We start from the raw sequence: 26,398 nt of genomic DNA, 5'->3' as shown, positions 1-26,398 counted from the left end.
AGCCTTCATCCTCTGTTTATCTGAAGAACAATAATGAAGATTGGATAATTTGTGCTAACAGCTTGAGCACCCAAGAAGCCATGGGATTTCAAACTATACAGAAATCCATTGTAAAACCTCCTTTTTACTACTGCTGTCAGGATAAATGAGATTGTATGCTTAATTGAAATGCAGTCACACTTTCATTTGATAGAGTATACCTTGGTCCTTATTTGGAATAGCTGGATGGATTTTCCACATATTTTTACCTGATTTTCCTCCTACTAGTAATCAAAAATGCTTAGAAAATAGTAGAAGCAGTAAGGGAGGCTGTCAAGTAGAGAATGCAAAGGGAAAATAAGAGTTTAAACAAAACATTCCCTCTGTCATGCTCAATGGTTTGGATACACAACCTATTACAGCTGATTCTGATTTAGATTTTCTTGCTAGTGGAAAGGAGTGTACTCTAAGCAGAAAAATAAACTTTGCCTGTCAATATGTACATTTGAATAAAAATGAGGTGGAAAAGGAAAGGTGACTGAAAAGTCCATTGCATCTTTTGTGGTAAATTGTTTTTCAATTTAAGTTCTGTGCTTAAGAAAATATTTAAGGTTCCATCGCAAATGTAAAAATATTCTGGTTTCCATAAAAAATCGAAATAGTTTTAGCAAATTTAAAGGTTAAAATTGTTCAGTGAGCTATACTGAATGACAGTTACACTGACCATTTTGTAGCTGTATGTTTTGTAAATATATAAAAAAGAGATTAATGTTTATATTGTCCCTGGCTTTCATACACTGATAATTCTCTGTATGACTCTCCTCTGTAATTACTTGCCTTTCAATGCAGTAGCATCTGGGAGCGTCCTTCTAGACCCTTTTCCCGAGATGTAATCATTCGCTGGTTCAGAGAAGAGCAGATCCCTCGACGTGCTGGGTTTGAGAGGAACACCAACAGGATCGCTCAGTGGTTCCATGGTAATACACTGATCCTTCACTTCTTATATAATAGAGCTGTAAGCATATGCTCAGGAAACAGGTCTTGCCCGCTTTCATCACAAAATGAACATCTACTGACATTGTGAAACCTAGTACCTGTTAAAACAAGACTCTTGCATCGTTCCTGTTATTAGTATATGATTTTCCTGTTTTCCTCTTTCTGATTAAGTAGACTAATTTGTGACTCATATCACCAAAGTTTTTTTCAGGAATATTTTGGCCGAAATATAGTTGCTGTAAAATAGCAAGCCAAGCAGGAGGAATGAGACCAAGGTAAGGTGAGGAGAACTCAAAAATAAACTGGCAAATACCATAGTCATATGGTATGTGGATGACTGGCATTCAAGTTTTTTGCTTTATCTGATTTGCAAGAAGAATTTGAACTCATATCTGTTTAATCCCACTTGAACTCATATCTGTTTAATCCCTGTTGTACTTTCTAAATTAAGGTAGCATTTTTTCTTTCTCACTTTCTTTTGCAAACAAAAATTATTGAAAGGTCTTGATTTTTCTCAAAAGTTTATGATTTTAGGTAGTTTTCATGGAATGGGAAAAACAGTTCCTGTTCAGATCCATAACTTGCTGTCATATCTGCTGGAGGTTCCTAGCATCTGAGCTTTTTGCTCTCTGTAGCGTTTGCTATGCAGCTGAATCTTTGATATAAAATTCACAGGCAAGATGTTTTTATAGGTATTAGCAATGATCTTTATATTTGTTATGCTTAAACATGAAAAAAAGAATTATGGCTTAATAACTGACATAGTTGATGGACTGGAAAGACTTTAAAGTTGAATCTCAGTATTTTTTCATTGCTGTTTTTGATGAGCCTGATATTTCTTTGCTCAAAGCGCTAAGCTGACCCTGATCCTATTTTTGTGATTCTCTAAGCATAAGATGAAGACGTGTGGGCATTCTAAACTGAACCAGGCAAGGAATATTTCTGAACAAGTTTAGTGCTTCATATATTTCAGGTTTCTCTTTATAATACACAAATCCTTATGTGTTAAAAGACATGAATTGGCAAGCTGCGATTTTCATTGGCTTAATTAGTCAAAGGCACGGGAGTCAGTCATGAATAGCTTGTAAATGCTACATACTTCCATTTCGTATGAACAATGATGCAGACAGGGTTTTTTGGTGTTTTGGGTTTTTTTTTGTGTGTGTGGTTTTTTTGTTTTTTTGGTTTTTTTTTTACAAAAGGCATTTGGTGTGGGTTCTTTATGGGAGACAAACTGATTAAAATTTCATCTGTAGCCATTTTTCAAAAGTATTTTCAACCATGATCTTTCTGAGTTGTCTGACGTTAAATGTTTTCCCTGCTTGTGAGAAGTTCACATCCATATAAATTGACATGAGTAGTTACGAACGTAATTCACGCTTTAAGTGTGGGCTTGAGCTAATGCCTGTGCAGTCTTTCTACTAACTTGAGTGGCTTTTGGATTAGTCTGTTAATCACTGCAAGAATTGAGGAATTCCTGATCTATCTTTAGTTTCTCAGATCATGCCGTTCATGTCTTAAGAAAATATAACTATCCAATGACACTTAAAAGTGAGCAAAATACCTCATTTGTCCTCCTCCCACTCAAGGAGCTTTACAAAGATAATTAAGATAGATTCCCAGCATAAAGCTCAGTGATTTTCTTTGCAGAGATCCACACAAACGCTGGTTCGGTACTGATGTGCTGGGTTAGCCGTTGTAGCTTCTGCAGTCTGGTCAGATTCATCATAATCCTTAGGGAACGACTCAGCTGCCTTGGAACTCTTCCTGAGTAAACATGTTGTTACAGGTGCAGCAGTCAATGTTTTGTAGTGTTATGTAGTGTCTATGCTACATTCTGTAATGTAGATGAACTTTGAGGAAAAATGAAGAAACAAAAAAACAGAGCAAAATATTAGTAGTGACACACTTTCACTTCTTTTTTTCCAGAAAAAAACCTCTCTTCATTGACCCACCCTCCAATTTGAGGGTGGGGGAAGGCGGGAAGAGGAAGGCAACCCAAAAACTTTTGATCCAGCCAAAAATCTTTTTTCTATTCTTTATTGACCTCTTATTAAAGTAAAGACTGTGACTTCTGTTTAGGATCTTCTGTGCGTGGTCGTTTTGTATTGTATTCAGGGAAGCAGAATTTTTGTGTAAGAACATAAAAATACGGCAGAAAATATCTGACTTGTCTAAGAAAGTGGCAATACAAATGAAAGCCATTCTGCAAAGCCCAAAATTATGGCTAACCACTTGAGCCAATGGGGCAATAATATAATCATCATTTGGATAGGTGGATGTTTCTGTGGAAAGAACGCCTGCCTAGTATCGAATGTTGTCTAGTGTCATGATGACAGGTTCTTAAAACCTCAAGCACCTCTCAAAACAGGTATAATCAGGTCCTTCACATCCTTGAAAGACTTCTGTATTTTCTTATATCCCAGTTTTGGACCATAAAATGGGAGTATAATATTCTGCCTCACGTAAAGGGCTTTTTGAATGCAGTGCACTTAAGAGATCTGTTACAGCAGTTCTGAAAAAGTAGATACTCGTTTGTTACAGAATTATGTGTTTTTGCTGAGGTCAGTAGACCTTTGCGTACCTGCTTTGACTGTCAGGATGTTCAGCTTTTCAGCTAAAGTTAAACATTAGCTGATTCACTGTCTTCAAAATTGTACTATGGACATATGATCTTTTCTAATTATACAGAGATGAAGGTTTGAGAGAGATGCGTTTGGCTAAAATAATGGAGTCCAAATAATAATACGAAAATATCTTTACCTTCATATATTTGGCATATTTCCCATATTATGTCATCAAACTGCTCTGGAATCTGTCTTAAAATATATATTGTCTAGGGCATTTTCATGGGATGTGAAACAGGGTAATGTATGGCATGCTTAATGTACCTGAAGTTTTGCTTTTGTCTTCATTTGAAGAATCACTACAAAATGTTTCATTTGAAGTGGATTGGTAAAATCTATAGTAAAGAAGACTTTTTCAAATCTACGCATTTCCTTCCTTATTCACAAAAAATTACTACTTAAATGAATATGAGCTTCAACTTATCCATCTCTTGAAATTATCACCACTTATTTGAACTCCACTAACAGATGTTTTTAGTTCATTTTGAATAGGCTTTACTGTTTTCTTGATTAAAAAAATTAACAGATTAAAGATACCAACTGTAATGTTCAGCTGAATTTTGGGTGTAAAGGTGAAGCCTTTTGGATTAAGGTGTCACTGAGACTATCTTGGTATATAAGGTAATTGGGGTCTATATCTTTTGTTCAAAAACCAGATGTTTCTTTTGTGTTATTTAATAGTTGCCTTGGGTTTGAGTGAAAAGAATTATGCCTTCAGTTTTTTACTATGAAAAATAAGAAATTGTCTGAAACTTAGCTATAGGTAAACTCTGATAATTTTTGATAACCAGGAAGTTAATAAATATTCTGATTTCTTACCTGCTTATTGATAAATATGGGCAGATGAATCTAACTTACAAGGGCATCCTAATGTTGTGTCAAGACGTATGAAACTGTTTTTGTAAACCTGAATTCAGAACATTCTTTGCCAAGATCTCAGTTGCTGGTACACTTGGAAAGCTGGGAAGTAATTTGGTGTTTAGAATAGGAGGTCTGTCTCTCAAAAGGACTAGAAAGGGAGACATGCTCATTGTTTTGACCAGGTTTAGCTTTGAACTGGTATTTTCCTTTCAAACTTGTGTGCGACTCATGCCAAGTAAAGGGAGAGTTACCAGCCTTCTCTATATGTTGAAGAGTTGTGGCGACGAGGGTGTTGGCCTCTTCTCCCAAGTAACTAGCGATAGGACAAGAGGAAATGGCTTCAAGTTGCACCAGGGGAGGTTTAGATTGGATATTAGGAAAAATTTCTTCACTGAGAGGGTGGTCAGGCATTGGAACAGGCTGCCCAGGGAGGTGGTGGAGTCGCCATCTCTGGAAGTGTTCAAGAAACGTGTGGATGTGGTGCTTCAGGACATGGTCTAGGGGACATGGTGGCGCTGGATTAATGGTTGGACTTGATGATCTTGAAGGTCCTTTCCAACCTAGTGTTTCTGTGATTCTGTGAGTTTTGCCAAACTCTGTCACTGAGTAGCAAATTGCGGGTTTTGGTTCACTGCGGGTATAGGACACCGGGAATAGAATTCCATATGGCAACAAAACTAGAGGTCTCTTCCTCCCATAAGCATTTAACACAAGGTTGCTACTGGCTGAAACGGGTCAATATTCCCATTTGTTTGCTGCATCTTTCATTTGTCCTTTAACCGTTCTCTTTTGCTTGAGATCTGCCTCAGCATTTTTTTTCCATTCCCACTTGTTTGTCAGCTGTTACTTTTGATATTTTTGATATTTTTTTTTAACTTCAGATGTTAGACTTTTCACTCTTCTGTATTCTGTTCTGCATTTGGTTATTTTCCATTCAGAACATAGGAGAGGGTTGCTCTTTGCAGGGGACACTGATCTCTAGATAAATCCTCAGCTTTCGTGGAGACCAATGTTTTATGATTGTTGACATTATTTATCCGTGATATAAAAGGGATCTCTCAGATGTATAGTGAGCATAATACAGCATGACAAAATGAGGAGTTTATCCATTGCCTGTCTATGAGGTGGCTGTATGCATGCTTGCGAAGCATCTACTGTAGCACTATCAGATCTCTACTTGCCTTCAGGTTGAAAGGAAAGTTCAGAGGCTGATATCACAGACCTGGAAACATGAGGTAGTTGCCCTAAAGGTTGTACTTGCTGCTCTGCCAACCTGTTCTCAAAGAGAGGGGGCTGATACCGTAGTGATTAAACAGAGCCCATTAGTTTCCAGGGCTGCTTAGTGCTGCACATTTCATCGCTGCTGAATTCGGACCGGTGAATGACGTTGATATCCCAGTGGTTATGCGGGATGGAGGAGAACCCTCTCTGTTCTGTAAAGGGGTTGCTACACACTGACACAAGTCCGGCTGGGAAGCCTGTGCCTAGCATCTGAAGGACTGATGATAGGCTCACTCTGGTTTTGCACCATGCCTTTTAAATAGTAATAATACTGTAATTGTACTTTAAAATAATTACAAAGCAGTACTGTTTATAACCTACACATACAAGTTTTATTGCGGCACTATACATGAACCAGTTTGTCCTTGCAGTTTTATAGATATTCTTTATATGGGTGGATTTACACGTAGTTATTAGAGCCATGATCATCTGTATACTTGCTGTGAGAAGGAACGCTGTTTTTTATATTTCGAGAACATATGCCTATCAAACATCTACTGGACATTCCGATAGTATTTTTTCAAAGATAGTACAGTATTTGGAGTTGAGTGTTTAGATCCTGTGGTAGATTCTGATACTTGATTATGGATGTCTCAAGTCAAGTCAGACCCATAACATGACAAAACCCAAATACTTCGTCAGCTCTAATTCAGTTCTCAGCTGCTTCTTTAAGAAATGAGAGGTGTTTGCTGTTTTCTGAGAAATAAGATGATCCTTCATATACTAGGTCATTCCACTTAAGTCATAATGATTGTTTTAGTCTGTCAGTTCTTTTGAAGGCTTTGGAATTGTTTTTCTAGTTCCATTACAGTTCCAAAGCGTCTATACAGACAGGTTATTAGCAAACAAAATAAACGTTTTGGACTCATGGCTCCCCTTGGAAGGGAGCGAAGTATCAAAGTGAAGTAATGTGAGCTGTAACATGCTGCAAGGAGAAAGGAAGCACAAAAGAACAGCAGGGAAATTGTAGAATGAGGCAATTGAATAATTAATGTAAATAGGCTAATTGCTAATGTGAAATGAGCTATCTCATTCTTTTACAAGACATTGTTGTTCTTGACTGCTTTTTAACTGGAAGCTATATTCAAAAGATTAGGTATGTTCTACAGACAGAAGGCAGCGATTTTTCTGAACAGGTAATGTTGACACTAAAAATGAGAGAGAATATGAGCATGTGACCACAAAGGGGATTTCACAAAGTTTGATGCAGTGTTAATGGTTTCATGGATACAAATCTTTGTATTTGTGAAAAATATGCACCAGCTTTTTCATAGAGTTTACTTCCAGATGAATTTGCTAATCACTTAGTGAAGAAATATTTTGCTATTGAAAATCAAATTGCTTTACATTCTGAAGACTTCTTGCCCCCTTTATTGAAAACACTTTAGAATTTTCTTCTCCATGTGCTACTATTACAGCATGACTTCTTAGTGAGCAGTTATGATTTCATTTAGTAAGCCATTGTGGTAGCTTAATGTATTTACCTGTGATTTCACGTTACAGTTCTGTGTTCTGTCTCCTTAATGAACTGGACCATGTGTGAGTACACTTCTTTGTTACTGCAGCTCCTTCAGTCAGGCTTTCTTTTTCACGTTACCTAAAACAAAAAGGAGAGGTGTGCCTGAATGGAAAACTCTGCTGTTCGCGTTTGGAAATGAAGAATAATTTATAAAAAACAAGTTATATAAAAGCATGAGTTATTTGGAAGAAATCATATATAAAGACTTAAAACTGACACATTTTAAAGAAAATAAGGAACGTTAGATTCAAGTAAAAAGCCCTGACATCTACGAAGGTGATTTATGCTAGGACTGGAAGAAATTATGGTGACCAAAGTGAATGTACAAGGCCTTGTTCATCTGCCCAGCAGCCTGAATGTAAGCTATGGTTCCCTTTTACATATATTGTATTCTGTTCTTTACACGTTGGATCGTGCTTTCTCCTTCTGGTGTCAGTGGTGTATGTGTTTGTCCATGCACAAGGGGCACTTAGATATCAGCTGCTACCAGCACAAGATGTTCAGCTCATGTTGCCTATCTTTAAAAGCTGTATCTGGATGTTTCCTGATCACCCCCTCTAGCATACCACAGGTGTCCTGTGTAGAACCTTGTTAGTCTTGGATGAATTGCTGATATCCTGCTTATTGTTAGTCCATATCCAACTGTTTATCAGCCATGCCTCCAGCTCTCATTCCTTTGACCACACGCTTACAATAACATGCTTTCTGTTTTACAGACTTCCGTATATTTTCTTCAGCTTATGCTAGACCAAGTTATATTTATTATCTGCAGCATCTTCTGTTGAAAGCACAGCAAATATTTGCAGACCCAAGGTCAGAAAATTTACCTGGTTTCCCAGCAGATGGCCTTCTCACTAGTCCTTCTGTCTTGCTACGCAAAGTATTGAAACTGCAGTCCTATTGATCCAGCCTTAAGACAAAAGATTACAAGTTATTAGTTCAACATATTAGCTCCTTTGAACTAACGCTGTTTTCCTGCTAAGCGAATGCAACTCTCAAACAAGTTATCAGCCGGTATTGTGTGTAGTCATGCGGGGGGAAAAGCATGAGGCTGCGCAAAATCACGTTGCTGGTTTAGCTTAACTCCAGTTCACCCAGTTAGGAGCAGATTTTGACACTTAATCTGCTTTCACCACAGGAGATAAACAGTAGGCGATGATATGAAAACAAAGGGAGATTTCCGCAACTTTGTAGACAACTAACCTGTATGTGCAACTTCACCATGCGATGCTGGCATGGAGGCAGAATGAGGTGGAGTGTGGGAAACACAAATTTGCCCTTCCCCTGCAAAAGTTAAGGGAATGACAGCTCCCTTTCTTCCCTCTTTGATTTCAGAAAGGTCAGTTCCTCCTCCTCCTCCTGACGTTTCAGTGAATGGGACTATCAAATCACAAACTCATGAACCTTTGTAAGAGGTAAAACTCCAAAAGACCTATGCAGACTAGCACACTGATTAGCCTTGGTTCTGACCGGATCATACCCTCCCTCTCTATCCAAGATTAGTATATGTAGTATCATACACAATAGTTCTTTATCCATGATAGGGAGGACCCACCTGTAAATTGTATATAATCACGTGGAACATGCTGCCTCTGCTTCAGAGTTAAACACAGCGTGGAACTTTCATGAGTGCATGTGGCTGTTGTAAATTCGTTCCGGTATGCTTGAAGTGAGCTGCAGACATTTGTAGGTACTGCAATCCAAGATACAAGAAAGTAATAGTTTGTTAGTCATGGGACAGAGCTCCCTCTCCTGTTTTCTCACTTAACCATGCTACTGTTTACAGGGTGGGGATGGAATCTTTTAGAGCTAAGATGGTGGTAGCAACAAATGATTCTGCACACTTGCTGTCTGTGTCCAAATCCTCTTATGTAAACTGGAATGGTTCCACTTATGAAACTTAACATAAATGAAAGACTCTTAATTCCAGACTTCATATTAGAAACTAAGTAAAAAACTCTGTTTGCTTCTGTTTGTAACTTTTTCAGAACCTCAGAAGAACTTGGTCCCTCCATTGTTCTAGAGAACAAGTCCTGTGAGGAACAGCTGAGGGAACTGGGGTTGTTTTAACCTGGAGAAAAGAGGGCTCAGGGGAGACCTTATCGCTCTCCACAACTACCTGAAAGGGAGGTTGTAGTGAGGTGGGCGTTGGGGGGTCTCTTCTCCCAAGGAACAAGTGATAGGACAAGAGGAAACAGCCCCAAGTTGCACCAGGGGAAGTTTAGATTAGATATTAGGAAAAATTTCTTCACTGAAAGGGTTGTCAAGCATTGGAACTGGCTGCCCAGGGAAGTGCTTGAGTCACCATCCCTGGAGCTATTTAAAGACATGTAGAAGTGGTGCTTAGGGACATGGCTTAGTGGTGGACTTGGCAGTGGCAGGTTAACAGTTGGACTTGATGATCTTAAAGGTCTTTTCCAACCTAAACAATTCTATGATTGAAGCCATTTCTCCTTACTAAGTAGTGGCTTCAGACACCTAATTCAGATTATCCTGCTGTGAGTTTGAGCCTAGCTGCTAGCTCGTTTACCTGAATTCCTGCGCTGGTAGGAAATGAGGCTATTTAGTGGCTTAACTGAGAACTGGGTCAAACCCCAGAGGGTGTCCAGAACTGGATCATTGTAAGAGCTGCACGTGATTATTATATTTCTGCTCATTAGGCATGAAGTTTTTACTATGCCAATGTTATTCTCATTTGACTTTCAATGGTGCTTCAGTGTCTAGTTTGCTTTATTGAGTGATTAAAGGTAACTTTTTCCCCTGAGGAAAAATGCACTAAATCAATATGAAAGAATGCTGCAAGCAGCTAGCAAGCACTGTAATTAACAAAGTTAGCTTAAAGTTCCCAAATCTAGCCAAGTGTGTGAGAAGAAAAATTAGTTATCAGTGCTATCCCTAGATTTGTTTTTCTTTGAGCTGAATTCAAGAAGTATAGTTTCTCAAGTACTTACAGAAAATACCACAATCAAGCTTCTTTGTAGAAATCTATCTGGAACTCTTATTTTAATTTGCATGTGGGAAAATACGCCAGATATAGCCTGATTTAAATTTGTATCCCTTTCATCAATAAAAGGTCTAATGATTACTTGATTAAAAAACATGTAGAAAGATTTCTTCTAAGCTCAGTGATGTCATCTGGAAGATTCTCACAGATGTAAATAGATTTCATATTTGACTGCTAATATACCTAAAAAATGTATGCATTCTTAAGCCTTACATAACTGGAATATATTTGAGGCAAAAACATTTTCCTTCACCTATGAAAAAAGCACAAAAAACAAACACAGTATATTTTTCTGCTTAGTTATCTGTTGTAACACCAGCTGTAAAATTTGAATTCCAGGGCTTCATGTTAACTGTGACTTTTATTTTTCTCCTTCCATTGAGTGAGCTCTGCTGACACTGTGATTTACTATTACAGTTGTCATGTAGGTTTGCAGAAAATGTATCTTGACAACTTTTTCAACACCTATGAGATTATAGTGTTCTAGGTAAGCTGTAAGATATATGTGCTTTTGAAGACCATCATGGGCACAGGCATGTATTTGTATACATGTAAAGTTTTCCTACTTCTTGGATCTATTAATTTCATTATAAAAAGGAGAAGGGTTGATTGGTTATTTTTGTGGGGGATGTATTTTTCATAATAACTAAGGGGGTTTTTATTATGTAAAAACAAATTGAGAATGCATTCAACTGCTCTTGTTCTGTCTAATTCACAATGAAGAACATTATCATGAAAGCCTCCTGAGAAGTTTTTATACCTCATACTCACAAATTGTTGCAGCGATTGCAGAGCCAATTACACTACATAATTGCCGTTACCAGCTGATATCTACTCAGCGTATTCATGATAGTGTGTCAAACGGGCTATAAACTGTGGGCCAAATTTTATAACAGTAATCTAGGTTCTTCCTGAAATTAATAGTTTCATGACGGGAGCATACAGTGACCCTCAGCTATGTCAGAAGGTACAAGGAAACATGCCATGGGAAGAGAGGAGCTGGAGCTTACTGCACCCTAGTGACGATGCTATTCTGGTCCCTACCGACCTGAATGAGCCTTGGGCTGCCTTCCTAGGGCTCATGTAGAAGGGACACCACGATCAAAAAGTCTGCTCTTGTTGCTTTTGGAGCTGGAGGTCAAACTAGAGGTTTAACGAATCTTACTGGGTGCAACAAAGAATCAAAATCTAAATTCCAGGTACTCAGATAAAAAGCAAATTGAAGTCCAAATAGCATAGCTACATCAATACAAATCAGTATCAATATAAAAAGGCCAATGGAAAATATTAGCAACTCTAGCAAATTACCAGCTTGTCAGAGGCTGTAATGTGATATTTTGTTTACTACCATGTAACTTCTAGACATTTCAGTGTCCATTCATTGGGCACATGCTCTTACAGCGAGACCACTAAATTAATGAAGTTGTATTAATAATGCATCCCCAGCGTACTGGATGATGAATCAATACTAGCATAAAGCCATTTAAATTAGCAATATACCTGGAAGACTCCCGAAGAAGGCTCTGAATGTTTCTAATGCTAAAAAACATGATCAATGTAGATGTCAGCTCTGTCATTAAACAGTAGAATTGCAAAACCTTTCCCACGCAGCCGTGCATTTTGTATTACACTATTCAAGATGTTTGTTCCCAGAAATTTGACACTTGCATAAAACTTCCTAAGTATGGATGTATATGGAAAGATTTGGTTTTCAGTTTACAAACAAACAGATTTTGAATATCTAATAGTCCTTACTCATGCCAAAATCTTACTTCTCTGTTTCACAGTAGTGATTGTGAAGCTTGTTCGTTGTTTGACCTTTGAGATCATCAAATCCAACTGTCAAGCTGACACCACCACACCCCTAAACCATGTCCTGAAAAGACAGTAGGTAGAACTACTAAAGTACTTTAAGTAGAACTGCAAATTAATTGCCTTTGTGGAAAGTAATTCAAGTATTTATTCAATATAATTTCTGCTGCAGAGATGCATCTTAGAAGTATCAGTGACATCTGCTAGTCTAAACCAATCCAGTTGTCTTCCTTTTTATACCATTAGCATGATCATTGTTCTTCAGATGTTCCTGAAATATGCTTTCATTCAGTAGATCTCATTTATTTTTTTAAGTTTAATTCTAAATAGGATTAGAGTATATTTCCTGTTTGCCTGAAGCTGTCATCTATATTTTTGGTTGCTTTATTGCATCCAAATAACATATGTCAACACTCTAATAAAGACAGTAAGTTCAGTTTCTAAGTTCAAATTTGAAGTGTTGGGCTTTATCTTCATTCACCAAAAATGTGAAAAACCTAAGTATGTATTGAAGACATTCTTAAACATACTTTGTTTCTATAATGAAGAAATTATGCTGCTTTTATACGAGACATATATTTTCCATATTGCTTTATGGCAATGTGGAGAGGGAAAGAACACCTGAGAATTACACTTTTTTTTTTTTCTTTTTTCCCCTAGGGATGAGCTTGAGAAAACGGCACTGCTGATTTTCTCTTGAGTTTTAACCATTACAAATTGCAGGCTTTTTATAATTTAGCTCATGACTGAAGGCACTGTTTTGCCCTCCTGGGGTTTTTGTACGGTTCTTGGAGATGCTCTGATAAAGGCAGGAGTACCCATGGAATGTGGTGATATAAATAGGGCTGCTTGGCTTTTGTTTGTCTTTTTATAGTCAATCTCTGCATCATGCAGCCTCCAGTGCAATCAACTCACGATTTAGGAGCTTCTTGTTCATTTTGCTACTTCTCACTTGGCTTGATGAAATTTGCCAGTAGCTTCCTATTGTTCAAGTAATTTGTTCCTTTTCTTCATTTAGTAAATCCAGGGGCTGTGTTTCATAGGCATTTACAGCTAGGGCAATAGTGGCACAGGAAAACTGCACTCGGACTTAATGTTGGTGTCTTACTTATTCCTTTTGATATGGAATGATAGCATATTACAGTTCTCAGTAATTTATTACTATGATTATTAGGAAGCTTTTTGGCAGCTGGTTGTCACAGTCCAGTCTGTGTGGACAAGGGCCTGATTTTTTAATTTCTCTGTATTTACCCTACTCAGTTGCATGGAAAAATGGGTATAATGGGTCACAAAACTGCCCAGAATAAATGACTGCGCAACATACAAGGCAAAAGCAAATCAGGCCCTAACTCTTCTGCCAGCGTTTATGTTGATTTGTTACATCATTTATTCAGTATGATGTTATAGTCGCAGCCTAGACATTAAGAATTTCATGGGCACTGAATTAAATCCCGTTTTCCTCTAGAAGTGATATATTAATGATACAGCATGCAAATGGTGGGGTAGCCACAGCAGGCTTTTTTAATGAACACGCGTTATAGCTCTCTCTTCTATACGACCTTAAATGTGTCTATGTTTTTAGAAGAGGGGTTGGTTACACAAAGGATCCGGTCACCATTTGCAAACATACGTGATTGTTTGCCTAAGCATCCGTGTAGTCGCAGTTCAAAAGCATCAGAAATTATTTACATATCAATACTGTAAGACTGTAAGTGAAACCATATATAATTGGTTTTATTATATTGTGTTTTTCTTATGTCAAAGTTACTTGAGGGCAGAAAGAAGCATCTTACTCCTTAAGAAACATCAATATATTAAAATGTGTAGTACAGAAGCAGAGCCTGGTGCTAAAATAAATATATTTTTAAATAATGTTTATGGAATTACATGTTTTGTAAAGCATTCCACACTCCAGTCAGTAATGCTTATTTTGGAGCTGGTAAAATATGCATACTGTTTTAAAGGATTGCGTAGTTTATCCTTCTAGGTAGAAGAAAGTGGGAAATGGTAACATTTACATGCACTAAGTGAGCAGGTGTTAGGTTCCAAATGCAGCTTGTATGGCAAATTGGAGAACTTGCACTCAATTCTGTTTCTAATGCCTTTAGCGTTTAAAGTGCCCAGTGATTGATGATTTTGAATTGCAAGTAATTTCTACTTTTATATGAATATTTCTTTAAATTATTTTTTAAAGGAACCTTTGATTCAAGAAAGAATTCCCCCCAACCTCACAAACTTTTCTCAGTTTCTGTGTGTTCAGAGCTGTACCTCCCAACGCTCCTTCAGCAACTATCCACCAGCCAGTAATGGTCTGTGAAGCTCCGTCTCTGCAGGAATGTCATCCCAGCCAAGGCCGTTTAGTAGTAGTGCGATTCCCTGCACTGGTCTTGTCTTTGGTCCATGTGTTCTGCCTGGAGTGTAATCTGGCAGCGTTGCCTCAGAATGGGTTGTACAAAGCCAGGAAGGAGCTACAAAGAGACTACTTTTAATTCTTCTGCTTTGCCTTTTTACAGAACTCTAAAGCAAACAAAAATCTCACTGTGGGCTTTATTTTGCTGTGTGCAGTTGGTTTGGTAAAAGCTCAGTCTCCCATGTTTTTTCATGTCCATGCTGCTCCCAGAAGCATTTAGGAGGAACAAGGACTTACGACGGCTGGAGCTATGAGAACATAAATAGATCCCAGGAGGACTTTTGCCCTCTCATCCTCTCCTCTCACAAATCGTTTTTCTCATCTCTTTCCTCGACTGAGATCTCATTTGCATACCAGAAGTTTTTCTCTCTCATTTTCAAATTCAGCAAAATTTGAGGATTTAAATGAGAAGCAACAAGGTATGTAAATAAGTGAAATGGTTAAGAAGCGATTGCAAATGATGCCCACAAGCTAGAATTTCCCTTTCCTTTTCCGCTGTTGCTTGCAAGACCAAGGCTGAATGAATGCAAATGTTTTGTCTGCTTGAAGAAAGGATGGTGAATACTGGCCGCTAACCTGAAAAATTACCACATTTGTAAGTTTTCACACAAAACACTGTATCAGTGACTCCTGTGCCAGAACAGATGTGTTTCTCTTGGCTGGACCAGGATCAGAGCTTAAATCAGCTTCTTTCCTCTATAGCGTTTTTGTATTACACAACTGTATTATTTCTAGCCTTGTCAGGCTGCTCTAGTGAGGTATTTCTGCATGCTTTACTGATTAAGCAAATTTTAATGTTTCAGATCATACAATGATATCTTGATATCTACTTTGCATATGTCACATCACAAGTCTATCACAAAAATTTATTGATAGTCTGTATGGTGGCTATCTTTTTCACACATAATTGAATAAAAATTCAATCCCATCTGTATTGTAAGGAAGTGAATAAATCTTACAGTAATAATATTTATAACAAAGTTCCCTATTTGCATTAGTGTACTGATATTTTCTCAAAGCATGTTTGTGTCTTATTTGGAATTTGCAGACATCTTCATGAATACGCTTATTTTCCATGCTATTTGCAGGAAATGTCAGCTATCTATAACAACATGTAGGATGCTTATATAGGCCAGGAAATATTTACTGAATTTAAACCAAAACAAAACCACACAAAACAAAACACTTCCATATTTTCCAGTCATCCTATCAGCAAAGAAAAAACTACATCATTATTAGGAATATTTGTATTGTTCATGTAATGCATCCTATTTCGGTGCTTGGAACCTCCCTGTTGATCTTGCATTGACTTTACTAGAACATAGAGGCTTCCAACCTTAGGCAGTGAAAACAATACAAAATTAAATATTCTTGCCCTTAGATTTCTGTCAGTTTACTGATCATATATGGAAGCTACACACAGAGAATGTAGTTGGAGAAGCCACTGAAAATGGGATGGTTAACTGTGCCATTTTTTAAGGTGACCTTCTTTTTAGAAGCTGTTCAGATGAGAAGAGAAAACTCACAAAAATTAAAGGGTGTATATATATATATAACAGCAGAGGTTTAATGCAAGGATTGCAGGTCAGGAGAGCCCATCTCTAAAGAAAAAAAATCAAGAAATATATAAGGTTAAAGGTCTTTTGTGCTACCTTTTCTCCTCTGATAGATGACAGTAATGGACAAAGAGAAGAGAGTTTGAAATCTTTGTTTTCCTCCTGGCTAATGCATTCTATAGGCTGATCTGAAAGGAAGGGAAGAAAGAAACCAACGCTACGCTTTGAGGAGACATTAACAGAAAAATTTATAGCCCTATTATACCAGTGGTGTATTCAGGCAAGTAATGCAAACGCCTATCTTTCATGCGCTGCACTGCTTGTTAGTGAATATGGTGTAAATATTTTGACAGTGAGTATAAAGGGTTTTTACAGTATTTGATAGTTTGGATATAGAATGAACTTTAAAGGAGACAATTAAGGGGTATATTTTCTGCAAAGTGCATAGGGAATTAGCTGTGAGCCACGCTAGCAACAATGGATGTAGCACATCTGATTTTCTGTAAACCTGAAGGAAAATACCCATTATAACTGCATTACTCATTTAGATAGGATTTTCAAAGATTCCCAGGGGAGTAAGGCACCCATTTCCTTAAGAAATTCAGTAGGGTTTTAATTGCTTTAAGGAATCTCAGCCTTAGGGTCTTAAAGCTTCTGAGGTCTGAGTTTTCTTTATTTGAAGAACTGCTTTATATTGACAGAAGAGAGATATGAATCCATATTATCTAAAAAAAACAAAACCCCAAAAACCAGACACATTTACCCACCCCCCCCCCCCCCCCCCCCCCCGCAAAACATGCTTATATGTTTTTACGTATGATACTTTTCCTTGGAGAATTTCTCCTGTGTATGGAGGCTCAAGATAGTCTTATGCACCACATAAGTCTTCAAGAAGAGCTTGTTTAGGGCATGGTGCATTATCAATATGCCTCATCCTTGCTTGAAGGGATCTCTTGCCATTCAGAAAAACATTATTCCTCTGGGCCTTGGCTTTCTATACATGTCTGTGCGTAGCCCAGAGCATACCTTCCATACTGAGCCAGGCCCACTGGGAAGGTAGCTGAGATTCACTGACGTGGTGTTTCCCAATTCTGCATATTTCTTAAATGTGCCACGATGGTTACAAAGGGAGGAATGGTGAAGAACAAATAACAGACTCCTGCTCGCCTTTCAACAGCACGGATTTATCTCTTAGTTGTGCTGCTGCGAGCATTGCTCCTGAACTTGTGCAGAAGAAAAGGTGGTGAATGTGGAGCAAAGCCAGGCTTCTCCAGAGGCTCCCTGGCCGGTGTCACTTCTCCTTGCCTGCCCAGCTCAGAGAGGAGGCCAGCGTCATACCGACCACTGAGTGCTCAGGTAATCTCTCTGTGATGTGGCCGGGTATTTCAAATGTGCATTTTACCTGTTGATTTCTAAGTACATCCCAGCTTTGCCTCCCGTTGCAGTTCTACGCAGACAGGAAGGTTTTAGTTATTTACTCATGTTTTAGGTTTTGCTTTTTGTGACCCGTTGCATGTTTTTTCTCTGTTGTTGGCACAGAGGCCTATAGCCCTGTACTCAGTAACGTGCGGATACAGGGCTATGTACTAGGGCTTAAATTAGGTCACCAACATGCAGCACAGCATGAAATACCCACATTCTCGCCAGCTGTAAGTAAGAGTAGCATTTTATAGGAACTCGGCACCCCTTGGCTCTTGGGTTTTTGCCATGACACTTGTTCACTTGTTGCCAGGTCTTGGAAAAAAAAACCCCACAACAAACCAGTCGTTGTGCTGGGGTTTTTTGTTGTGTTGTTCGGGTTGTTTTGTGTTTTGTTTTTTGTTGTTGTTGTTGTTGTTGTTGTTTTTAAGGAGTGGCCATTTATTTTGATGCCTAAATCAGAACAGAACTCTTTTCAAGATCTAGTCCCACGTGAGTTTATTCTGCATTAACAGCAGATGGTGAATACCTTCAACAGCTTTGTTTCTATTACCAGCCATCTTTGATTTACTCCCTTGCTTTGCTTTTCAGTCTTTATTGCTTTTATTCTGAAATAGCAGAGGCAGAGCTATTGTTATCTCTCAGCCGTAGCTTCTCTCACACAATGCTATTGATCTCCTCTTTCACTACTTGTTTTGATGCACTATCCAGAAAAGTGTTGTGGCTACAAGAAAGGAGAGGATGAAACCTTTTTAACAGAGTCAGATCCTATTGCTGCAAATATTTGTGCATGTGTTTAATTGTGCATGCTACTCCTGCTGTAAATGCTGGAGAAATCACAAGGTATGACCTAGATATGTACATTATTCTTTGGCTATTTCAATTTGTAGATCAGTCCATACATCTCTATAACTGACAGCAGTGTTCTTTAAATTGTATGTGACATCAGTAGTCTCAAGGATAACATAATTCATTCTAGACATAAGAGTTCTGTAGATTAATTGTGTCCTTCCCAATGAATAACCATAAGTATGTTCAGTCAGCTTAAGAGTTCACATATAAACTTGCACCTGTGGAAGAGAATTGAAAAAGTCAACCTGAGGAAACTATTGCTTTGAGTGATGTAGAGACTGCTTTTCCTCGAGAGCATAAGATAGCTGCTCTGGTTCTTGCACTACAGGGACGCCAATACTTCCTGCTTTTTATGGTTTTGATCTTTCTGAGTCGTTGAAGGAGCTGGATTTTTCACCTTCTCGTAGACCAGAGCAGGTGACTAGTGTCCTGCATTCGAACATTTGTTTCAAGCCTTTACTGTCCCACCTTATTATGGCATCTAAAAAAGATCAGGTTTATTCTAAACCTTAGTACCTCAGCTTCGGTTTTCACCTTAGCTTGCGTTGGTTCCTCATGTATATCATCCTTTGTTGTGGGCTCTGAAATCTATGACCCCCACCATTAGGTTATAGACTGGTGTTCTTACAAGCTGTTCTTGCACTTCCTGACAGTGGTTTTTGTTAATGCTGGCATGCTAACACAGGCTGTCAGCTCTTCCTAAGCCATAATGGCTGCAGTTGGATTAATCTCTTCTGAATTTCTGTTTACTTTTCTGATTATTCTTTCAAAACTGATCGCCTTTATTCATATTTTGGTCCCAAGTCGGCTGGGTCTTTACTTCCACCTACATAATTTTTATTATTATAATGATCTGGGCAGAAGAACCTGTGGTGTATTTTCCTCTCCTCAAACCAGAACTCTTCTGTTTTGATTTAGAATACCCAAGACCATAAAATCTGTTCTATACAAGTCTAGGCTTTTATAGTGGTTTGTTCTGAAATTTGTTTCAGGTTTTTTTGCAAGGTGAGGTATAATCCAACTTTCGACTCTCAAATTAAACCTCAGAGGAAGTTTATGTGGAAATCTTTGGAAAACTCACTTGCTTATTTCCCTTTGGGAAACATTTTATTCCACATGGTATAGTTTTAGTAGTATGTCTGTCTAGCTCAGTTTTTCTTTTTGAAAAAATGGGAGGGATTGGCTAGTGCTTAGCAAAGTGATCCGTCTAACCTTTGTGCCATTTTATCACTATCTTTCAAATTACTGTTTAGATCTGCCTGTATAATTGGACAAATATAGTCTTTTACATTATTCAGCAGTTATCTGCTAATTCCTCATCGTTCATTTTTATTTATTGTTTACACTTGCTCTAGGTGTAATTGTGTTTGTATGACCTTTATCATGTGAATTATTCATGTTATGATTGCCAGGAATATCTGTATTCTTATGGGCTTTGATCTAATCCCATTGAAAACAAGAGATGCCAGTATGGACTTCTCTGTGTTTTGGATCCTGCTCCTAATTTTGATTGGTGACCTAAATCACACACTTCCCTGGTTAGGTATCTTAAGTTGTATAAACAGGATGAGTCTTTCTCCTCTTTATTAATTACCTGTGAATATTCATAATTGGTCAACAAATCAATTTTGCATTCAATAGAAGGCTTTTCATAACGGTCACGAAAGCACTTTTGGCATGAATGCTCTCATTAATATTTATTCATGACTGTATTTGTGACACTTTTGCTCTGTGAGTAAAACCTCGTGCACTGGAGTGTTTGAGATCAAGCTAATGAAAAAATAGGAAAAAAGAAAGTATCAGCTGAGCAAATAGCTTCTATTGCAGAAGGGTAAACGAATGCTTCTGGGCTGTGTTTGTATCTGCTGTCCCTCTAACCTTAGTCAATCTCTTGGCGTATATAAATGCACAGATGCATATTAAAATATATTGATCATTAAGGGCCAAATTATCTTTATATATTTACAGTATTATTACATGTGGTACATTAGACCACTGGTAGATTACAACCATGGACATGATGTAACTTTATCTGTATAATCAAAAAAATAATTTTAGACTCTTACTATATGATCTTGCCTTGTTGACAAAGTTTATCAGTTTTTATAGTTCAGACTCATGCTTGTTATGGCATTCTCTTAGCAAATATTTATGTATTTCATCTCCTGAGTTTCACTTAGGATGTATGTAAGATAGTGCTGTGTCCTGGTTTCAGCTGGGCTAGAAGAAGAATGGGAAGCTGAACTGTCACTGCATAATATTCCAGAGTAGCATTTTCTGCTATTGAAGCTGCTGTAAACTTGGAAGGCAGCATCAAGATTTCTTAGCTGTGCCCAATACATTTATAATGGAGCCTGCAGTTCCCACGTGAGCTTAATATACTGTAAATGTTAGGACGTTCTTTTTCCTTTTTGGAAGATTGGTGGTGGTAAAAAGAACGTAATTACAACAAAATGTTAAGACTTGCCTATCATCTACAAATTGTCTTTACAGCCACTGTATTTAAAAATGAAGCTCTTAATTAGGAACCTGTCAGTTGATGATAAATGTCCTATGATTTGAAATAAACCGTCTTCCAAAATGTTATTCTCTTGCTAAGAATCCAAAATGTTAATACATGTAAGCATTGCAAAACTAGAATGTTTAAAGTGGACATGTAGATGCATGCAATGTGATAGATGCATGCAGTGAATTTGGGGGCAGGGGGCTAAAACTCAAGCCAACTGATAGGGTTTCCATGCTTTCAAGAGGAGTGAGTTACACCTTTGATCCTCTCCCAGTCAAAACCCTACTGTTTTTCTACAGTTTGTTAGAGGCAACAGCAGTTTGTGTACTCAGAGAAATTATTTAGCATGACAGGTAGAAGATGTTTCAGTGGGGTAGCTAACTGCTGTCCAACTATGTATTGTGTATTTGGCCACATAGTGAGTTAAAATGATGATACCGATGATAGCTTGATTAATTGTGAGGTATTTATTGAAATGAATGATTCGCAAAGTTGTGCTTGCGTGAAAGGATTACTGCTTTTGACACAGTGTTGCTTTACACTGAGTGAAGATTACACCAAGTAATTACACAAAGTGAAAATTAGTTTTCAAAGCACCAGTCGTTTCTTTTCCAGATAATATTTCCAATTAATATCCTAACTAGCACAAATAAGAGCATCAGTGATTCTAAACCTCTTACCAGAGCCTTGGGAAACCCGAGTTTCTTGACTTCATTTCAAACACTTTTAAATGTTCACGAAGGGGTTTCACAGATGTTGTTTATTTCTCTACAGCTGTCTCAGGAGTGAACAGTGCCACTCTTTTTCTAGTTGTCTTGAGAACAGTGTAACATTTTTTAAAATGTGGAGGGAGACTTTCATTGCTGCAATCACCACCCACTGAAGACTTGAACCAGTGAAAAATAAAATAACTGGGAGGCAGAGAGAGGGAGGAGGTGATGGGGAGAGATGGTTTCTCATGAGCTGTTGACAGAGTCAGGAGAGAAAAAGGGAAGAAAGCAGCTGGCTGATAATTTATTACACCATCTTTAACAGAAAAGAGAATTAAAACAAAAAAGAACTTGCCCATGAGTAATGTAGCATTTCTCATCTACTCAATGATATAAAGTGCCCAGAACAAAAATAAGGTCTGGCAAAGAAGATAACATCATCTGGAAGCCTGCAGTGTTTTAGCTCTACTGGTGGGAGTTGAGAGCAGGCAAACAGATTGTTTAGCATTAAACTAACCGATACTAAATGAATTTCATGTTGTATTCCTGATAGTGATGGTCATTCAAACCCTAGAAATACCCTAAGAATAATGTTCACCATATAATACAAACCCTATAATACAAACTCTTTTTTTACAACTCTGTTTTTTACAAACCCTCTATTTTTATAGGTGCTAAATTGTCTAGGCCACCTCGTTCCCTAGCACATAACAGTTCTGCATAACAGTTCTCACACAGCTTAGAGAAGGGATAGTTGTAATAGCATCCAGTTCCTATCCCAAAAGTTACCAGCGTGGTTTCAATCTAGAATTACAGTATAAATATTGATTATTGGAGTTAATGGAGTATTTGCCGATGATGGAACTGTTTATCCTTTCCTGTATCATTGAATGCTCTGAGCTTGTTAGTACGGCTCATCTGCATGTATTTCTAGCAGAGATTTGTCAAGGAATTAGGCAGCATAATCACTAATGAAACTTTTCATGGTATATTTAAATAAGGGCAATTTGAGAGAAGACTGGATATTTGCCTTAACAAAGTGTGATTTCAGAATCAATTTTTGTGTAACTCGGCACATGGCATCTGGTAATGGGATCTAGTGATACAGCTTCACATAATACGCTGCATTTTATGGATTCATATCTTTTCATTTGAACAGAGCTCAAGAATTTTTAACAATTCGTCTTGGAGTTCTTCAATACAATGGTTTTTAGTTTTGCAAAGTGCAGTAATTGACACTGTTGGCTGAGCGGTTGCATGCTGTTTCTAAACAAATGCATATGTTTGCATGCGTACTTCCTCGTTTGCATGTCTGGTGCAAAGGTGATGTCATAGTCTCCAGAAAAAGAGAACTGCGAGTCATTCAGCAGAGTGTGTTTCTTCTCGGTACTGAGGATATTTCAGTAGGGACCTCTGAGCCCCACTAAAATTGAGCCTTGTCGTGTTCATCGTTAAACCAAGTAAAACTGTAAAAGGAATTCATTGCCTCAAAGTAGACAAAAACTGAAGGAAGGAGATGCTTTTCTATCTTTCCTAACATCACACAGTGTTTGCCTTTAGGACCCAGATCTCCTCAGTCTATTCCTGTGTCTCCCAGAGGCATAATTTTCCTTGTGGTCTTAATTAAAACATCCCAAACTTTGGTCTTTTGGGTAGGCCCTCCTTTGTATGACTTGGTAATCCCTGGGTTATGGTTATTATTACACTAAAACAATGTGGCTCTTCGGTACTTGGACTCCATGGAACTCTCACATGTGTAGGATTCTACAATAACAAACAGTTCCATTAAGTATTACATGTATTATTTTGAGAAAGTTTAGCTTCACAGAGAGTAACTTTGGAACATGTACATATATTATTTATTGACATTTGTGCCGTGTTCACATTCAGGATGGCCTAATTCAACATCTGTTCCTGATTAAAGCGAGCATCTGGTATTTCACAGGTAATTTTGAGACATGAGATTACTGTTCTCTAGGCCTACCAGACAAATTTGAACCGGGATGGTAAGACCTGGTTCAGTGCTGGATGCAATTCTGATCAGACCTTTTACGTGGGGTGTGGTCAGAATAGGATTTATCTGTTACACCCTTGTTTGCATGTGGAAGTACCAGCAACTTCTGATCCTAGGACACAGCACTGAAAGAAAAAAAGACATTAAGATTTTTTCTAACACAGAAGAATAAAATGGGAAAGTTCTTGAAAGCTCTACTTCTATTAAACTTTATTCCTTGCTTACTCTGAAAATCTGAATTTGGGATCCTTCTTTTTGGTGACCAGGATATGGGGGGAGAGTTTGTTCCCTAATTGAGTTTGTCCAGAATTTGTCCAGAGAGGCAAGCTGGCTCATAGAAAAAATGACCACAGGATGACATTCATGTGCTGCAAGAAGCCCCAACTAATTTTATCCTCTTGTCCTGGAGCAAGGTGCATTACTCATTATTGTTCATCATGAATTGTTGAAGACTAGCTCACTTCTGGCCAACAAACACAATATTCAGTCTTTTCTTTGTGTTGGTACTCTGTTTAATTCATGGCTACAGTTTTTCACGTGAGGAGACTATTACTCTGCTATTAAGCCTGAAAGGTCCCAGAAGGAGAGGACTATGATTTTTGTTTCTGTTTCCCTCTTTGACGATGTTCTCTAGAAATGCAAGCCTGTGAAAAAGTGATCTAACATACCCATCTCTGGTAGCAGCTCTGTTAGTTGCAGGATTTGATTTCTCTGTGCTCCAATTTATCTATATGCATCTATGGATGTGTGCGTATGGATATACAAAAGCAGATAAATGCTTTTTCTCCTGGCACTTGCTTTATGTTCCTTCTTTAGGACCTGTAAAACAGTTGCAAGGCAACAGAGTCAGAAGTACTGCAATACAATTGCAAATATCAGTAACGTTTTGCAAATTCAAATTGCAATGCCAAACACTGCAATTTGCTAAATGGTCACTTGCACAGAATTCGCCGGTCTGATAGGCCAGTTGTATTCATGCACTTCCTTTGAAAAAGCAGTAAGGATGCAAAAAAGCAATTCTTAATGAGATAATTAAGAAGCATATCCCACCAAACTCCATCAAAACTTACAGCTGTCCTTCAGAAGTGAACAACATAAACGTTGTCTCTATAGCTCTAACTCCTATAAACATTTCAGTCTTGAGGAGTTATACCATTTTAATTTCACTTCTGCTCTGTATTTCTTGCATTTCATTTACTCCGACAGACACTGTTATCTGTGTAACCATAGGGGCTTTTTTTGCCAGGTATTATCAGCCGCCAGGAGGCAGAAGAGTTGTTGATGAATAAATCTGAAGGAACGTTCCTGGTGCGAGTCAGTGAGAAAATCTGGGGCTATGCGTTGTCTTACCGCCAGCAGAGTGGGTTCAGACACTTCCTGGTTGATGCTTCGGGGGATTTCTACAGCTTCTTGGGGGTAGATCCAAACCGACATGCAACACTGACAGATCTCATTGATTTTCACAAGGTAACACTTGCTAGGCAGAGATCAATAGCTGAGTGGAATGGATTAATAATTTAAAGAGGAACCATGTGATTTGAAACCACACTGGAAAGTAGAAGTAACCAGAGTGGGGAAAAGAATACACATATGTATTCTACGGTAAGACTAGCTGTAGCATTTATAGTTTGTGTCTTTTACAGTGGATCAGAAGACTTCTCCCCTTCTTTCAAATGCTTCAGCATGTATTCGTGTCCCCTTCTAAGCACTCGTTCACAATGCATGCTCTCCTGGGCTAAAAATGGACTAATAAGGGCTGACAGAGCTAACACTTTTTGAGCCTCTTTGCTGTGCAAAATTGGATTGGAAATACCATAGAAAAGTCTTTCAATGAAATTTCAGCATTTTTCGACCTTTGATGTGAGGGCTGTAATGTGCAAAAGCAAAGGAGTGGGGCCCTGCTAAAGTTAAAGAAGGGAACATGGAGGGATTTTCTTTTAGGGATGTGCTAAGGTTCATTCCTTATTATCCAAAACAATCTTAAAAAAGTAATTTACTACTCATCTTTGACTTTACATGGGTTTGAATTACTTTTCCTCTAACTTGTGTTTCTTGTTGCCAGGCTGTGACTAAACAGTAGCACTATTTCTGATGGCGTAGGTTGTTTTTGTCATCTTGCATCTCTCCTATCTTCATCAATTTTAATTATGCTTTTTTTCTTAGCCACCCTTACCATTTCTCTTCGTCCTCTCTTTTCTAGTTCCCTTCCCCTTTTTATCCTTTTCTCACTCTTGTCTCAAACTAATTCTATTATTTTGCAATTTCCCTTCTCTTTTAAATCTTTCTTTTATTTCAGCTAGTTTGTACAGGTTTGAAGAAATGTTGCACTATTGCTTCCAGCTGTAATCCTTCCATTTCAAATGTTATTAGCGGTACAGTAGAAGTCAATTATTTTATTGGCTTAATAAAAAGAAGTTGAGTTTCTCAGAATTTGTTACATGAAAGAACAGATGTGCTATCCTTCATAAAAACATAGGTGTTCACTTTCTAAGTAGGATTTTTAAGTCCACAAACAAACAAACAAAAGAAATCAAGGGCAGAAAAATCACAAACTCATTCAGATTCCCTGAAAATGATTAATGTGTTCTGAATGTTAGATTTTGGTGAACCTCCTCTCCCTCACCTTCTTTCTCCCATCTTAGCTGCTGCCATGTGTGCACACAGAGGTGGCTTCATTTTAAGATCAAATAAAAAGTTAAGACAAATGAGGTTTGCCTTAGTGTCCCCTCACAGATCACTACCACATCATATTGCCACATGGGAGAATAGTAGGTGTCACATTTGACCAAAAAATACCTCCTCCCCTGATTTGATGAAATTCTCTTTAAATGGCCACCTTGGAAGCCAGCTTC

General features: G+C 38.0%; 1 protein-coding gene across 2 annotated transcripts in view; it reads left to right on the top strand.

The window, feature by feature from the left end:
• Nucleotides 1-26,398, top strand: part of SH2D4B (SH2 domain containing 4B) — a 63,937-nt gene that overhangs the window by 34,682 nt on the left and 2,857 nt on the right. The window contains exons 6-7 of one of the 2 annotated variants that reach the window (XM_010285868.1): nt 832-956; nt 24,793-25,013. In XM_010285868.1, coding sequence (XP_010284170.1) covers nt 832-956; nt 24,793-25,013 — 346 coding nt within the window. Of the gene's footprint in view, nt 1-828; nt 957-24,792; nt 25,014-26,398 lie in introns of both variants that reach the window. The other variant, XM_010285867.1, reaches the window with a different exon arrangement.

This window comes from Phaethon lepturus, unplaced genomic scaffold (genome assembly GCF_000687285.1).
Source record: "Phaethon lepturus isolate BGI_N335 unplaced genomic scaffold, ASM68728v1 scaffold10294, whole genome shotgun sequence".
NCBI classification, from domain to species: Eukaryota; Metazoa; Chordata; class Aves; order Phaethontiformes; family Phaethontidae; genus Phaethon; species Phaethon lepturus.
This window is presented reverse-complemented; position numbering and strand designations above follow the sequence as displayed.